Here is an 18,530-nt window from a genome sequence, read left to right on the forward strand (position 1 = left end):
CCCATGGGAGACCAGGATAGACACCTGGTTCCTGGCTTCGGATCAGCACGGTGCGCCAGCCGCAGCGCTCCGGCCGTGGCGGCCATTGGAGGGTGAACCAACAGCAAAGACCTTTCTCTCTGTCTCTGTCTCTCTCTCTGTCCACTCTGCCTGTCAAAAAAAAAAAAAAAAAAAAAAAAGGAGGAACTGGAGCATTCCCTGTAAACTCTGGGACTTTTATCTGGAAACTTCTGACTCTATCAGCGTTAAACCTAGACTCTTGAGTTTCATGGCTACCATTCAGGGATCAGATGACTTGTTTCCCTTATAGCTTGGGCAAATCCACACCAAAGATAGTAACTTTATGGGATTGTGTTAAGATGTTACCTGGTCAATCATGATGCATATTATCATATACTTCAATTTGGGTTTCTCTGTGGGAGTACTCCAACATGAGGACTGAAGGTCACTTGAAGTTGCTTATTTGAGTCAATATGACAACAAACCTCTTATGCCTCCTTGGTGAGATCTTCAGAGTAAATTTTCCTAACAAGTGGGATGTATTTCTATTTATCCTTAAGAATTTCTGGATGAGAACATCTCTGGAGCCAGGTAATACATAATGCAATCAGCAGCATTGATAAGAGTTGCTCCCAGATGACATAAGTGTGATGGCAGAGTAAGAGATCTGGCCTTCCTTCTCCCCAACAAATAGAAACAATTTGGCAGCTATCCATGATGAAATGAAAATAACTCTGGAAGAGCTCAGGAGTCCACTTAAAAAGCTACAGGCACACAGTCAAAGAAAAAAAAAGCAAGAATAACTTCACAAAAAGTGTAGTAAGGACAGTTTCATTTTGCTTGCATCACCCCCTCCCCTCAGCTGTCACAACAGGAAGATGGAATAAATTTAACCCAGGAGCAAAAAAAGTCTATACACTGAAAACTATAAGACAGTAATGAAATAAATTGAAGAAGACACAAATAAATGGAAAGATATCTCGTGTTCATGGATTAGAAGAATCAATATTGTAAAATGTCTATATTACCCAGAGCAATCTACACATTCAATGAAACTCTTATCAAAATTCCAAGGGAATTTTTCAGAAAAATAGAAAAAAAGTTACAATATTTGTAAGGAACCACAAAAGATCCTGAATAGCCAAAGCAATCCTGAGAAAGGAAAAAAAAAAGTTGAAGGCATCAAATTTCAAATTATATGGCAAAGCTCTTGTAATAAAAACAATACAGTACTGGCATCAAAAGAAACACATAGTCTATTGGAACAGAATAGAGTCCAGAAGTAAACCCAAGCATACAGTCAGCTAATTTTTGATGTGGGTGCCATTAATATACAATAGGAAAAGGGCACTCTTCAATAAGTGGTGTTGGGAAAACTGGATATCTGCAGCCAAAATAATGAAACTGAACCTTTATCTTACACCATCCTCAGAAAAAATAAACTAAAAATGGGTAAGAGACCTAAACCTAATACTTGAAACTGTAATATTTCTAGAAGAAAACATGGAGGAAAAGCTCCTTAACATCAGTCTTGGCAAGGACGTTTTTGGATTTGAAACCAAAAGCACAGGCAAAAATAAACATTTGGGACTATACCAAACTAAAAACCCATGACACAGCAAAGGAGGTAAACAAAATGAAAAGGCAGCCTAAACAACAGAAGAAAATATTTGTGAACCATTTATTTATTTATATTCAATAAACATTTAATATATTATATATTATAAAATATACATTATTATATATTATATAAAATATATTATATAACATTAATACATCATAGTATATAATCTATTATATAATATATTATATATAACATATTATATAATATATAACAGTATATATTATACCTATATTATAAAATATATTATATAATATATACTATATTATATCATATTATAATACTATAACATACAATATGTAGTATATATTATATATTAAAATATATTATATAACATATAATATGTTATATATTATATAATACATAATATATAAATCATATATCATATCACACACATATATTACACAATATATAATATATAAGATATTATATATTATATAATATATAATACAATATTATATGGCATATATAATATATAACATATATAATATACTGTTATATAGGATATTATATAGTATATAATTATATGGTATATAATACATTATACCCATATATAATGTATAATTATATCATATATAATATGTTACATATAACATATAATGTTATATTACATTATATATTATACAACATATTATATTATATATTATATATTATATAATATATTATATCATATTATATATATAATATAATATATTATATAATATATATTATATAATATGTAATATAATTTTATATCATATATTCTATAATTCTATATTATATGATATATGTTTTACATTATGTGTTATATATTGTATGGTGTATATATTATATGTACATTATATACATTATATATTATATAGACTATTATATTATATAATATTATATTATATATTATATATTATATTATATAATATATTATATTATATATAATATAATATATAATATATTATATAATATAATATATTATATAATATAATATATAATATATAATATATATAATATATAATATTATATAATATAATATATAATATAATATTATATTATATATAATATATAATATATAATTATATAATATAATATTATATTATATAATATATAATATAATATATATTACATAATATAATATATTACATAATATAATATAATATTATATTATATAATATATAATAGTCTATATAATATATAATGTATATAATGTATATAATGTACATATAATATATACACCATACAATATATAACACATAATATAAAACATATATCATATAATATAGAATTATAGAATATATGATATAAAATTATATTACATATAATATTATATGGAACATGTTATATTATAATATTATATACTATATACTATATAATATATTTCATATTATCTAATATATGGCATATAATATATACTATATGATATATAATATATTATATATAACATATTATAATATATAACAGATAATGTTATATTATAATATATATTATACAATATAATATGTATTATCTATTATATACTATATAATATATATAATATATAATATAATAGATAATATATTATCTATATATATCTATTATATAATAATATAAATATATATTATTTATATATAATAATTATATTATATATAATATATAATTATATTATAATTCTATATAATATAATATAATATTATATATTATATAATTAAATATATTATATTAATAATATAATATATAATTATAATATATAATTATATGTATAATATATATTATATATTATATATAATAATATATATAATTATAATAATTAAATATATTATATTAATAATATGATATATATAATTATATAATATAATATATAATATAATATATTATATTATATAATAGATAATACATATTATATTATATTGTATAATATATATTTTATAATATAACATTATCTGTTATATATTATAATATGTTATATATAATATATTATATATATCATATAGTATATATTATATGCCATATATTAGATAATATGAAATATATTATATAGTATATAGTATATAATATTATAATATAACATGTTCCATATAATACTATATGTAATATAATTTTATATCATATATTCTATAATTCTATATTATATGATATATGTTTTATATTATGTGTTATATATTGTATGGTGTATATATTATATGTACATTATATACATTATATATTATATAGATTATGATATATTATATATTTTATACTATGCTATAATATATAATATAATATACATCATATAATATATTTTATAACATATGTATGGTATATAATATATTATGTTATATATAATATATTATATAATATATAGATTATATAATATAATGTATTAATGTTATATAACATGGGAAGTAGGATATCCAGCAGACTCATAGAATGGCAGATGTCCTAAACAACACTCTGGCCTCAGAATCAGCCCTTAAGGCACTTGGATCTGGCTGAAGAGCCCATGAGAGTATTTTAGGCATGGAAAGCCAAGACACTCTGGGAAAAAAAAAAGAAAACCTAAATGAAAGATCTCTGTGGAAAAAAAAAAAAGAGGACCTAAATGAAAGATCTCTGCGAGTGAGATCCCAGTAGAAAGAACGGGCCATCAAAGAAGGAGGTACCTTTCTCTGAAGGGAGGAGAGAACTTCCACTTTGATTATGACCTTGTCTAAATAAGATTGAAGTCAGCGAACTCAAGAGGCTTCCATAGCCTTGGCAACTCATGAGTAGAGCCTAGGGAGATTTCTGACGCCATAAACAAGAGTGTCAAATTGATAAGTCAACAACAGGAGTCACTGTGTACTTACTCCTCATGTGGGATCTCTGTCCTTAATGTGTTGTCCAATGCGAATTAATGCTATAACTAGTACTCAAACAATATTTTACACTTTATGTTTTGTGTGGGTGCAAACTGATGAAATCTTAATATATAATAAATCTATCTGTATATAAAGATAATTGAAAATGAATCTTGATGCGAATGGAACGGGAGAGGGAGCGGGAGATGGGAGGGGTGTGGGTGGGAGGGAAGTTATGGGGGGGAAAAAGCCATTGTAATCCATAAACTGTACTTTTGAAAATTATATTTACTAAATAAAAGTTTAAAAAAAATTTAGAAAGGCTGGCTTTCTGGCTCTACTCTCTACCTCTATGCCTTTCAATGTTTTTATTCAGCCTCATTCACCTGAGGTGCAATTTGCGGTAACTATTTCAAGTCTCTACTCAAAATTGCCAAAAGCCACTGCTTTATTGGGATCAGCAACTACAAACTACTTTCTGCCAGTTGGTTAGCAAGATAAGCAAATGTTGGAGGCATAGAAGTGGACATAGCAACAGGTAGAGTGAAAGCATAGCGCTGGCAATGGGGATACATGATGTGAGAATGGAACTTTCAGCCCTCTACAAAAGCCTCAAGATTATCTAATGAAATGGTGGGAGAAAGTTCCTTCATTTTCTGTTGCCCTTCTGCCTTTTAGAAAAGGAGACTATATGCATGTGAAGGCTTCTCCTGATATACTACCTCTTATTATTTTTCATTTTTTATTCAAAAAATTTAACATACTCAAGTTGTACATATTTATGGGGAACTATGTGATGTTTTGGTGCACATATACATTGTATAATGTCCGATCAGGGTAAACATATTTATCTCTTCAAGCATTTAACATTTTTTGGCAGTAAAAACATCCAAAATCCTATCTTTTCTTTGTTTATGGAGAATTATACACTACATTAGCTGTAGTCATCCTACTGTTCAAGAGAAGCCCAGACTGTCTTACTCTTATACAGCTACAACTTAGTACCTATTAATCAACTTTTCCTCATCCTTCCCTACACCCTCTTTCTTCCCAAACCTCTGGTAACCACCACTATCCTTTTCTATGAGGTCACCTTTTTTAGACTCCACGTATGAGTGTGTTAATAGATTTAAGGTATTCTAAAAGAGAAGACCATGTTAAACAAAATTTAACCAAACCAATTAAAGTGTAGAAGTGAACTGCCGCATATTGATTGGATTAACTAAAGCTCTGCACTACCAGGCAAGACTGTTTACAAACATGCACAACACTGTTTATTATGTTTCTTGATTTCTCTGATTGGTTACAAATCATAGTATCACAAAATTGGTTATGGACCTCCCAAGCTGCCATCTTATCTTACCCAAGCTATCCACATTTGCTATACAAATCTGGCCATCCTTGCCCTATTTCATCCAGAGGGCACTTACAAGGTTTGCATGATTATAAAAATCCTTGTGGACACTATGTTATCGCCACATCACATTGACTGTATTAACATGGACCTTATAGTGCTTGGATTGATGTGTGATGAAGACTTCCTCTGGACCCACTTACCTCGGTTGTCATCCTCATTGTCTTCCCAGGGCTCTTCATTTGCAAGCAGTGGATTCTGTGACTCATTCATAGACCTCATAGGGAAGGAGTGTCCATCACCTGGGCTGGTGGGGAAAGGAAGAGAGTGAACTGTTGACTTTTTTTTTAACCCAACAATCCTCTCAGACTTAGCAGGATGGGTTCTTAGGAATATTTAGGCTTATTTTCTAAAGTCATGGTAAAAAAGATCCTTGTAATGGTATCATTTCATTGTTGTATTGCTTTCAATTTCCATATGGTGTTTGTCCGCATCATTATTGACTGTTTCTGTTTGTAAGGCACTTGGTTTCCACAAAGCCCAGTAGGATAATATGCACACACAGCAGGCTTCAGAAATATTACTTAATGATGATGATCCCAATTTATATCCCATTATTTTACTGCTTTGGTTCTAATTTTTCAAGAAATTTGAGCAGAATCATTGAATGCAGTGGAGATAAATTGCTGTGAATTAATGGCAGATATTGCCTGGGTGGGTATCCAGTTATTTTTTATTTGGCTTTATGGAAGAAAGGTTATTAGGAACTACGAGAAAGAGCCAGAGTGAGGTGACTCAAGAATGCAGATTTCAGGGACAATTATCCACACATGTAATGCACTTTGCGGCTATCTATAGTGAGCAAGTGTCACATCCCTGGTTAATTTCTGGCTGGCCCTTACTAGAGTGGATTACGATTTAAGTATTTGTTTCTGTCTATCTTAATGCACTACAAACTGAAATCTGAGTATTTTAGATTATTCATTTGCTATTACCTTATGCTTTTTCTCCTGTTCATGAATGTGATTAATTTAAAGTTGATAGGTTTTATTGATAGTACTCTACAGAGAAGGTAGTTTACTGATTATTACTGAATGGGCTTTGATTTTTATTTTTGTTCTTTATTCCAGAGAAAAATCACTGCATATTTCCCTTTGATGGTGCGTGTATGTGGTGTGTGAACGAGATCATCTTCACAAACATGCTGGTAACAGTTATTAATCAACATTACTCACTGACACAGCTTTGTCTTATGATTTATAGTCAGGATAGTAGGATATATCACATCTCAAATAACCAAGCCTGTAAAACACTAACTGGTGTAGAGGAAGTATCTGGGCAATGAGTGAAGAGAGAAAATTTTCCTTAACTATCACCTCAACAAAATGTCCTCAAAGAAGGAAAGTGAATGGTCCCTGTCTAAAGAGTGGATCTAAGGGGGCTGCAAGAAGGCTGCAAACAAACTGCTCCCCAAGCTAGTCTAGTTGATCATGGTTAAGTCTGCTTCTGGAAGGCACTCAGAAGACACAAGCTTGTTTTGGCTCATTTCTTGTTCATTGCTTTCCCTGCATTCTGTTGCAGTTCTAAGAATTACAATCTCTTACTCAACTTTTGTTCTTGCTTTTTATTTTAATTTTTCCCTTCACACAAATAATATTAGTATTTCATCCCAAAATATAAAAATGGATAAAAAATTAATTTACTGCTTTTAGCATTTTTATATGTATTTCTCTTTTATCATTTTCTTCTGTATATTTGTTCATAATTTCTACTAGTGTAAATACCATTTTTGGTGTTATATTTTTCACTTAAAATATAGTAGCCATCTCCCTTTACTGCACACACACATATGTAATAAATTCCCATTATGTTGAGTATTTTCTTGGGGAATGGAGTGTTTCACATTGGACTGACACCTGTTGCATACTACAATTGAAATAGAGTTTGCTGCTTCAAGGCATGGTCCAGCATCAACTTGTTTCAGTGGTAATAATTACCTACCTGGACCCAATAGGTATTAACCAGAACTTCTTGTTATCTCCAAACACTTGTTGGATATTCTTAATGAAGCCAAGGTTGAACCCATTTTTCTCTGGGCCACTTGTAAACACCGGAGTGCAGAAGGCCTCTAGGACAGGGTAGGGGAGTTGAAAAAAAGATAAAGAAAGGAATAGATTTCAGCACAGTTATGACTTTTTAGTTTTCTATGAATGTGAATTTACCTATGCTATCTTTTTTCTTTGGTAGCATAGGTCTCTTATTATTAGTAAACATAAGTTTAGTCATAAGTTACAAGGTAAGCTTGTTATTAAAAATAAAGAATCACAGCTCTTATTTTCCACAAGGCAGGGGAAACATGATGGTAGAAATAATTAAGCAGCCATGGGAGTAATGTGTATTTTATACTGCTGGATTTAAAGAGTAAGGGAATAGAGGCCAGTGCTGTGGCACAGCAGGTTAAACCACCATCTGCAGTGCCAGCATCCTACATGTGAGCCGGTTCAAGTCCTGGCTGCTCCACTTCCGATCCAGCTCCCTGCTAATGGGCCTTGGAAAGCAGTGGAAGGTGGCCCAAGTGCTTGGGCCCCTACACCCACGTGGGAGACCCGGATGAAGCTCCTGGCTCCTGGCTTCAGCCTGGCCCAGCCTTGGCTGTTGCAGCTATTTGGGGAGTAAACCAGTGGATGGAATATGTCTTTTCTCTCTGTCTCTCCCTGTAATTCTGACTTTCAAATAAATAAATAAATCTTTAAAATAATAATAAAAAATAAAGAGTGAGGGAATAGATTTAACAGCATTTGATTTGAATCTAAGTGGCAACAACAGCCAAATAGTCCCCATCTTTAGAGCTAGGACCAAAGTAATGACATATAAAGAGATGATAATGACACTGATTTGGTTTTGAAACATTTCAGAAACGAAGATGTTCACAATGAAGTCTGTAACGTAAGAAACTGAGTTGTACTCCAGATAAAATGTCACTGGGTGAACTATAATCACCTCAAAGACTATAAGGAATTGTACCATGTGAGTGCACATTATTTTAGACACACATTTATCCCATTAAGCAAACATTTTCACTGCTGGATTCAGGCTGCCTCTGACCATTTCCTGTGTGTTCTTCATTTTTAGACTCTGTTATCATGAAGCTTTTAGTACTTTTGTACTTTGTAGCTGATTTCCAAGCCAAATGTGCTAATTTACCATCCTAGCAACTAAGTGCTACATATATATTTGATTTAGAAAACGGGGTCAAATATTTTCTTAGCTGTTAACATTATCGACAATTGAAATCCCAATGTGTAGTGGCTTTTACACTAAACTTTATTCAAATCTCTTCTAGCCAAACATTCAACACTTGGACACTTTCTCTTTACTCCCCATGTTTGTAGTTTGTAGATAATGTAAATATCTGCTTCACCATAGATGAAAAGAAATCTTATACTGGAATCTATCAGAAATAAAATTCTCCATATAATAACAAAGCTTCAAGTATAGAGCAACTGACAGAAAATAAATTCATTCCTTGTACTCATTTTCTAGAGACTCACTTGATCAACGTGTTTATTCCCACAGTCCCTACACAGCAACTTGATTATGGTAGATATTCAAAACTTTATTCTGTCTCAAGACTGTTGGATTCTTGTTGTTGATTGGATTCTTTCTTGGGACTCTGTTTTCTGATGAGCTCAATAAATTAGATTCTTCTATATTTATCGACCACCTCCTCCTTCTGATATTCTCTTCTGTACTGATTCTCGCCTTCATTCCTCATGGGCACTTCATTTATAAATCTTCAGAGCTGTCAATCTGTGGTATTATTACCCAACATGCACTACAAATAGCAATGGTTATTTTTTTTTGGTAGAGCTTCATTTACTAATGCTCTGTTTAGTCCATAAGTGTCATCCAGTGTGGCACTCCATTTTGATAAAATGTACTTTCATAAGTCTGGAGGCAAAGTGACATCATTGGCAGTTCATCATTGGCTAAACTGCTTCATTAGAAGTTTTTGTCTTTCTTGGGAACAATCCACAGATCATCTGATATACATTAGTATGTTTTCTCCTGTAACATTCAGTCTTACCTAAGGTAGTTTTGTTTCTGCTGACAAGCCAACAATGGTAACCAAAGAGAATCACAAGGCTGACAAAAAACATGCAGGCCACAAAGAGGAGAAAAAGGACATGGAACTTAGAGCGAACACTGGGCAATTCCCCCTAGAAAAGAAATAATAAGCAAACAAAACAAAAGATTAAAGTATACAGCTTGGCTAGTTATTTTTTAAATATAGGTCAGAAAATATCTAGACGTATAAAATATCTAGACGTATAAAATATCTAGATGTAATTTAACAATCTAGATTTTGCAAATTTCATAAAAGCATTCTTTCTGTTGCTGACCATGGATTTACTCTCATTATGGATAAATGCTCAGCCAACAAAGAGAAAATGGATTCTTTTGTAAGTGCAGTTCAGTGTAAAATAGAGTATATAACATACCAGTTAGAAAAGGTAATGTGAAAAGGGTATACTCAGGCCATAATTGGCATGCAACCTTTAAAGATTGTACTCCATTTAGTTTGAGATTTATAAATCACTGGCTAGAGGTGATCATGAGGTCACACGGCTCATCCTCTTGTCTCAAGGTGAGCTATTTGGGAATTCTTTATATGTCATTTTCCTTGGACATATGTGTGCTGAAAATGCCACAGGGATTTATATAGGAAGTTAAAACACATAGGTAAAATTTTAAAATGTCCTATCTATAGGTCATGATCTGACTTTAAAGCTGCTGCAAAGTATGTGTGGTTGTTTTTTCAGCTAAAGTGGAATGTGTTGGTTTACTGCATCCTGTGGAATAGCGGTTTAGACGGTAAAAATCAAGCAAGGCCTTACAGGTAATTATAAAAATATGTGGCTAAAGATTTTTATAATTTTTGGGGACATCTTTATTCCATGTGGCACCAGATTTTTTTTTACACGCAATCCTAACCAGAATGAGTGCTCTAAATTTCTGTAGCATGCACAGCATGTAACATTTTTTTTTGTCTTTTGAAGAGAATTTTAGAAAACATTTTGATTATTAGAGTGAGAAGTTGGGGGAATGACTATTATTTATTTTCTCCTTTTCTGTGATGATCATTGTTTAGGTCTGATGAATATTTGAGATATTTCCAAATGTTCTTTAGTAGTAAATTTAGAGGTGACTCTTAAGCACGAAATAGTCATGTTACAGACTTCAACCTGCAGGAATCTTTGAAACATTCCTTTTTGAAGTGAAATCTCTACAAAATCTTGGCCTATGCACCCAAACTGAATAGGATTGGTTTTGGTTTGTTTTATTTTTAATTTATGAGAAACCCTCATATAGTGTTTTGTAGTGGTTTTTGCCTCAACTGGACTTTATTTATTTAGTTATTTTAAAGATTTATTTTATTTATTTGAAAGACAGAGTTACAGAGAGAGGAAGAGACAGAGAGAGAGTTCTGCCATCTGCTGGTTCACTCCCCAGATGGCTGCAACGGCCGGAGCTGCGCTGATCTGAAGCCAGGAGCCAGGAGTTTCCTCTGGGTCTCCCATGTGGGTGCAGTCCTTGGGCCATCCTCCACTGCTTTTCCAGGCCATAGCAGAGAGCTGGATTGGAAGAGGAGCAGCCAGGACTAGAACCGGCGCCTATATGGGATGCTGGTGCTTCAGGCCAGGGCTTTAACCCGCTGCGCCACAGCACTGGCCCTTCAACTGGACTTTTGCTTTCATAGTCTCTACTTTTTGGGTATGATTTTGAAGCTCACATTTATTTTACTTCTTATTTTTCATATTTAAAAGGGCAATAGGAAATGGCTGGACAAGAGGGACGGATATAAAGTCAGTCCACATTCTATGTAGCTCAGCTGGAATCTCCCTCCTCCCTGCAATTATTTTTGCAGAACTCTTTTTATGCCACAGTCTATCTACTGTGTTGTCCCTTGATAGAGTTTTTAGTATTAAACTTTTTCTGTGAGAAGGGAGTGACAGCCCTAGGTTCAAAAATACTTTCTCAGGAGATAATCAAGCTAAATCACTCAAAGTAATAACCACCAGAGGCGTTTAGGGGGAATACTAATAGAATAAGACCACTATCTTATTTCTAAAGGAATTCATAGATTCTATGAGGAGGTTCATGGCCCAAGTGGGAGATAATGTATAAGGGTACTTCAAAAATTTTGTGGAATAATGGAATTAAAAGATAAGTTTGTTTTGGTGCAAGATTTTTTGGCAATCAACATTATATGCATTTTCCATGAACTTTTTAAAGATCTCTTGTATTACTACATTTTCCATAGGCAAAAATCAATCTCCTATCAAAGTAGTCATTATTTAAGTTAACACTGAAAGAAGAGAAATGGTCTGATGGTTTTTTCAGTTCTTTGTTCTGAAGGAGCTGGAGTTTCTCTGTAGTGGAGACATTACAGGCACTAGGACATGAAACAGTATGTAAGACCCATCGGCTTAGGGTCAGACTTAAGTTCAAGCCTTGACTTTGAAATTTACAAGTAGGTGATCCTGGGCAAGTCACTTAACTACTGTGAGCCTCAATTTGATCATCTTTGAATGAGATAAATTAACCCTGCTTTGCTGACTTCACAGTGTTGTGATAAGGATTGGATGAGATAATGCATATGAAAATGCTTCAAAAACTGTCAAATAGCATACAGATGGAGGTGGTTGTTCTTTGGAGCACAGTTTGTCTCCCTGATGCATGGTTTTTAAAATACATGACAGTGTTTTCTATTGACTTTAAGGGAAGACTCAACTTAAATGAGAAAGCCATCCTTAAAGCACACACTAACATGTGTTCACTGATTGAAGAGACTGCAGAGTAACTTTCCCTTGAACTGTCGATACCCTTTTTATTATTATTAAAGAGGGCAAGCCAAGACAGGTTTTCATGCCTCTCATATGTCAGGCATGATCTAGTCTACTGTGGAGGAAAGAAATGAGGGAATAGGAGGACAAGGCTATGTTCACCCCTGGTATTGCTTGTGAGTACTGGTACATTTCTGGTGACTAACTTGTATCCAAATATCATCTTTCAAGAATGAAAAAAAAGCATCCAGCTCCTAGGTGGCATTGTGGTATTTCATTATCGGCTGACTAGGAGGACTAAAGGCAAAATGTGTGAAATGCAGCATTGTTTACTTTATTATGAGGAAAAAGGGTGGTTCTTAAACAGTAATCCACTGTGTTCAGAACCAAGAAAGTCTGTTTGTGAAGACCAAGCCTGATACTTTCCCTACTGACTGGATGTAGCCAATTCTCTTTATATTCAGGGTAGTAGCTTAGCATATGGAAATAATGTCAAACAGGTCACAGAGACCCGAGCAACAGAGTCTGTGCTATGGAAAGGGGTCAAGTAAGAGATGTCAAGATGTGTGGCATGGTAAAGCATTTTGCATTTGGAGAAGATTTATGAGAAAACATGATCCCTGTTTGTAGTTTTGTTTTTTATTCTGAGTTGAACAGCTTTCTATAGCCATTATATAATTCCTGATTCCTAAAGTTATTAAAATATCTGCATTGATTAAGCAAATTGAAGGGATAATGGGAAGCACACACATCATTATAATTTTCTACACTGATAGGGATCAAAGTACTAACTGATAATTTAAATATTTTCTGCTACTTAGGTTTTCACTGCCTTATCTTTATCTTTTTTTGCCAGTCTATATTAATCTATATTCTGGTCACAGGATCCATGTTGTTTCCCTACTGCTATTACTGCTCCAGCTGAGGAGAGACATCCCTGTTATACAGGCTCTTATGCAATTCCTACAGTAATAACTAGTAGCTTTGCCCACATCTGTCTTTTGCTATTCAGGTTCAATCTGGACAGCCCTCATCATGGATGTCTTAGTAATTGTACTGAAGTTGTGGGGAACAAATAGATTCTGGGGTCCATTAGCTTGAAAAGAAAACATATTTCACTATACTTCTGTAAGACTGTGGATATATATATAAATGAAAAATATGCCTTAAGTTTTATTGGAGAGGGGAGATTAAGGAGATATGATTTATATCTTCAAGTAGAAGAAAAACAATAGTAGGATTTTTTTTTGTTTGACGGTTCCTTTTAATCACTGGAATCATATTTTGAAAGGTAAAGCATGTTTAAACATCTGTTTCATTTGTTCTTGGCAATAAGCCAGTGAAGCAGGTAATAACCAGTATTAAATCCCAATTCTCCTCATTCTTAAGTCAGTGTTTTTCATAAAAAGTTTAAAACAGACCTTCCATTTAATTGTGGTCATATGCAAAGATGAGTCAGTATATCTTTCTGATCAGTTGGAATTTTGCAGTTATCCTCTGAACAAGAAATTTGAAAGTATTTTATAACAACAGAGGAGTTCTTTGTTGGCCTTTTCTTAGGAAACTGAGGATTTAGAATTAGTTTCAACATTTTTTCAAATCTATAGCTGGCAAGAAGTAGATCTTAAAAAAAAACTTGAATGGAGAAGTACATTGTAAAGAATCATTAGGATTTGAGATGTCAGGTCCCTTAACAAGATTCTCATATATGACAGAAACCAATTGAACTAGAATCTTTAAGTAACAGCTTCCTAAAAATGTACTCAACATGGAAAACTTGTTTTTAGCACCTTCCATTCTGATTACTTCAGTATTAGCTATTTCAGAAGGTAAAAATATATAGAGAATGAACAATATCATAGATTGGAGTGGGTGTGCATTTGTTCTGGGGGTATTCTTCAGGATTTTTAAAACTTACTCTCCAGTATTTGATGAAATAGCTGAAGACTGTTGTGGCAATGTACAGGCAGTAGAGAACAGAATAAGCTAAAAACTGAAGGAAGAATTTGTAGTTGGAAAATCCAATGCAGTTATTAACCCTAAAAAAGACAAATAATTAATTTGAAATCAAGACCTACAAATTGAGAACACACTTATACATAAATGGACTAAACCACGGAAGTAAGTCACTCTTGCTGCTTCGTTATGTGTTATGTAGAAACCCAGCAGAGAGAGAAGTTCCTTAACAGTAACAGACTAGAAAAACAAGTTCACACCTCACTTGTTCCTCCATTCATTTATAGGCACACGTGACCTAACTAATAGCTTTGGACTGATTACTAAAACATCCAAGCAAACCTTGATCATGGTTGCTACAAACCTATTATAGTCTCAGCAGCTACACTTGGTAAAGTTGTAGCATGTCCTCTCTGCAGTCAAGTGAATTCAGAGTGGTTCTCTAGTTCTGACATACAAAGTCTTGAGAAGAATCACGGAATTTAATAATTTAGAATATATCAAACGTGAAGCCAGGCAGAAATAGAACCGACCTGTCTTTGAAGAGGAGAAATACTTGTGCTGTTTTTCATTATTATGCTCAATTGCTAAAGTAAATGGACAAGAGATCATTACCTTTGTGACTGCAGGAATTCATTGCAATACCTGGGATGGTGTATTTATTCTAGCTTTAAAGGTTTACTCCTCCCCATTCCCACACAAATACAAAGCCCAGTGAATTAAGGTGGCAGAAATAGGCATGTTACAACTATGCATAAGAAAGTGAATATATTGAATAACTTTGACCCTTTTAGAGGAGAGAAGTGAATCAAAGGGACATACCAAGGGCAGTGATGGTCCATTTTTAATACACACCTATAAATGGGACAAAATAAAGTATGTTAAGTGAGGACATGGAAATGAAGCAAGATCTCAAAACTTGAATGCAAGGTTTCACCAGTATTTTCACATGGTTCCAGTACACCCATTTCCAGATTTCCACTACAGTGACTCCAAAATTATTGTCCTCAGTTCAGGAATGAACAATCACAATAACATTTTATCAGATCATGCCAGGAGCAAGTTACATGCCTAGAACTCCAACATTTTTTTTTTTCACAGGCAGAGTGGACAGTGAGAGAGGGAGACAGAGAGAAAGGTCTTCCTTTTACCGTTGGTTCACCCTCCAATGGCTGCTGTGGCCGGCGCGCTGCAACTGGCACACCGCGCTGATCCGAAGCCAGGAGCCAGGTGCTTCTCCTGGTCTCCCATGTGGGTGCAGGGCCCAAGCACTTGGGCCATCCTCCACTGCCTTCCCGGGCCACAGCAGAGAGCTAGACTGGAAGAGGAGCAACAGGGACAGAATCCAGTGCCCCGACTGGGACTAGAATCCGGTGTACCGGTGCCGCAGGCGGAGGATTAGCCTATGGAGCCACGGCGCCAGCCAGAACTCCAAATTTTAAAAGGGATTTGGAACTTCAGGATATTAATACAGAGAGATCAAGATCAATCTCCTTTCAATTTGTTCAGTAATCAGTTTAAGGAGTGTTTAGCCTAGTGGCTAAGATAAGTGCATCCTACATCAAAGTACCTAGGTTTGAATCCCAGCTCTGTCCCTGATACCAGCTTCCAGTCAATGCAGATCCTGGGAGGCAGTGGTGATGGCTCAAGTGATTGGGCTTCTGCCACTCATGTGAGAGACGTGGATTGCATTTCTGGATCCTGGCTCCAGCCCCAGCCCAGCCTCAGATGTTGTGGGTATTTGGGGAGTGAACTAGTACATGCGTGCTTCCTCCCTCCCTCTCTCTGTGCGTATGTGTGTGTGTGTGTGTATCTCAAATAAATAAATATCAGTTTAATAAAAGTACAGAAGAAAACATATTGGCTGGCATTATGGCATAGTGGGTAGAGCCACCACCTGCAACGTCTGCATCCCATATGGGTGCTAGTTTGTGCCTGGCTGCTCTGCTTCTGATCCAGCTCCCTAATGGCCTGGGGAAAGCAGCAGAGGATGGTCTAAGTACTAGGGTCCCTGCTACCCATTGAAGACAGATAAAGCTCCTGGCTCCTGGCTTTGGCCTGGTTCAGCTCTGACTGTTGTGGCCATCTGAGGAGTAAACCAGCAGATGGAAGATCTCTCTCTCTCTCTCTCCCTCTCTCTCTCTTCTTCTCTCTCTCTCTCAGTAACTCTTTCAAATAAATAAATCTTCAAAAAAGAAGATGAAGAAGAACACATATGGCTATAACCTATGTTTGAATAAAAGATAAAAGCAATATGGTAGAACAAGCACTCAGGAAGAAAGGAATAATGATTACATGTATTAACACAGAGATGGGGTTTTAAAAAGCTGGAACAATTTGAGTAACAAAATAACATAGTACTGGGTTATAACAAAAAAAAAGGAAAATGAACATCCATGCCTTCATACTGATATAAATAAATAAATTGAGAAGAAGAGACAAATCTCCCACGCAGAAGAATTCTAAATAATGTACGTAGATGCTCCCCCTTCATGGAGAGAGAGTATAACTTCCTGTTCCTTTAGTGTGGCCTGGGTATAGTGACTTTCTTCCAAACAGTATGCTATAGAAGGGTAGAGGAGAATAACTCTACAGTGAAGAAACCTCACAAATACTACCTCAGTCATATGATCAAGATTAACATTGCAGTGATAAGTCATGTTTATATTGGACCTTTGATACGATGTAATAAAAATGGACTTGACCTCTGTGGTCTTCCTCTCCAAATCACATTACTCTAGTCTAATAATCATGAGAAAAACATTAAACAAATCTCAGTTGAGAGAGGTTCTACAAAGTACCTGATCATTAATCCTGAAAATTGCCGAGCTCATCATAAACAAGTGAAGTCTGAGAAACTGTCACAGCTAAGAAGTGCTAAGGTGACATGACTACTAAATGTAATGTGGTATCTTGAATGGGATCCTGTACTAGATAAAGGACATTAAGGAAAAACTGGGAAAACCAAAGTAAATATGGACTTAAATTAAAAATAATATATCAACATTGGTTTATTAATTGTAACAAATGTACCATATTAATTAATGTAACATGTTAACAAGAGAGGAAATTGGATATGGGACATACGAGAACTATCATCACAATAAATACAAATTTGTTCTAAAATAAAAGTTTATTTTTAAAATGTGGTTTTATTTCTCTTTCCTATGTTTATAATAGTTTGAATCATCATCATTGCTTATGAGAATGTTTGGCATGTGCTCATTACGCTTAAAAGGAAAGGCTCTTATCTAGGCATGGTTACATGTTAGGATCAGTCATTTTGTTGTCTAGGCAGCCATCAGTGGCCAATCTCAGCCCAGAGGAAATATGGCTGTCACTTACATGGCACAGACAGAGCAGTGGTGGCAGCGATCTGGCTTGATCAGATGGCACCGGTCACAGAATCGTACAGCTATAGGAAAAATAAGGTGGTTAGCACTTGTTAGGGTCCAGTATGAGACCTTACATCTTACTAGCCTGCCTGGATGATTTGTTATGGACTGAATATAGACAGTTAAACTCTTCTCAAGTTGACAGGCAAATAGCAAATCACATGGGACAACTGTGGTATGTATATTTTTCCTCATTGAATCAGACTCAAAAGCAGCTTTTGAGAGATGAAAAGAAGGGGGGAAGTTTCATATCTGGATATCTGAGCATAAGATTATTTATTATAAAACAAACCATACTATCACCTGCTTGAGTTATCTTAGGAAATAATCTAATCTTTGTTTGGCATAACTTTCCTACCTGAAAGTAACTATTCATAATTTATCTCTGGTCTCCAGAGTTTGGATTGTATGAGGTAGGTTGGATTGTATGAACTAGAACTCCCACAACAAGGAAAAGAGAATGGTTCTTAGAATAACAACTTGAAAAAAAAAAATAACATTCCGAAGAATAGACTTTATAAAACAATTAGTTCAACTAATCATTTCACATATAAAGGAAATAAAGATCTGAGCCATATCAAGTGATTTGCT

The 18,530-nt window shown here is 34.1% G+C and overlaps 1 protein-coding gene across 3 annotated transcripts in view; it reads right to left on the bottom strand.

The window, feature by feature from the left end:
* The window catches only part of ZDHHC15 (zDHHC palmitoyltransferase 15), an 82,908-nt gene that overhangs the window by 21,558 nt on the left and 42,820 nt on the right, over nucleotides 1-18,530 (bottom strand). For all 3 annotated transcript variants that reach the window (XM_070067140.2, XM_008248848.5, XM_051835085.3), the window contains exons 5-10: nucleotides 17,890-17,959; nucleotides 15,367-15,399; nucleotides 14,507-14,627; nucleotides 9,828-9,960; nucleotides 7,742-7,868; nucleotides 5,944-6,047 (exon numbers count right to left, since the gene is read on the bottom strand). In XM_070067140.2, the coding sequence (XP_069923241.1) occupies nucleotides 5,944-6,047; nucleotides 7,742-7,868; nucleotides 9,828-9,960; nucleotides 14,507-14,627; nucleotides 15,367-15,399; nucleotides 17,890-17,959 (588 nt within the window). The remainder of the gene's footprint in view (nucleotides 1-5,943; nucleotides 6,048-7,741; nucleotides 7,869-9,827; nucleotides 9,961-14,506; nucleotides 14,628-15,366; nucleotides 15,400-17,889; nucleotides 17,960-18,530) is intronic.

This window comes from Oryctolagus cuniculus, chromosome X (genome assembly GCF_051225735.1).
Source record: "Oryctolagus cuniculus isolate XC-2025 breed Fujian yellow rabbit chromosome X, ASM5122573v1, whole genome shotgun sequence".
Taxonomy (NCBI): domain Eukaryota; kingdom Metazoa; phylum Chordata; class Mammalia; order Lagomorpha; family Leporidae; genus Oryctolagus; species Oryctolagus cuniculus.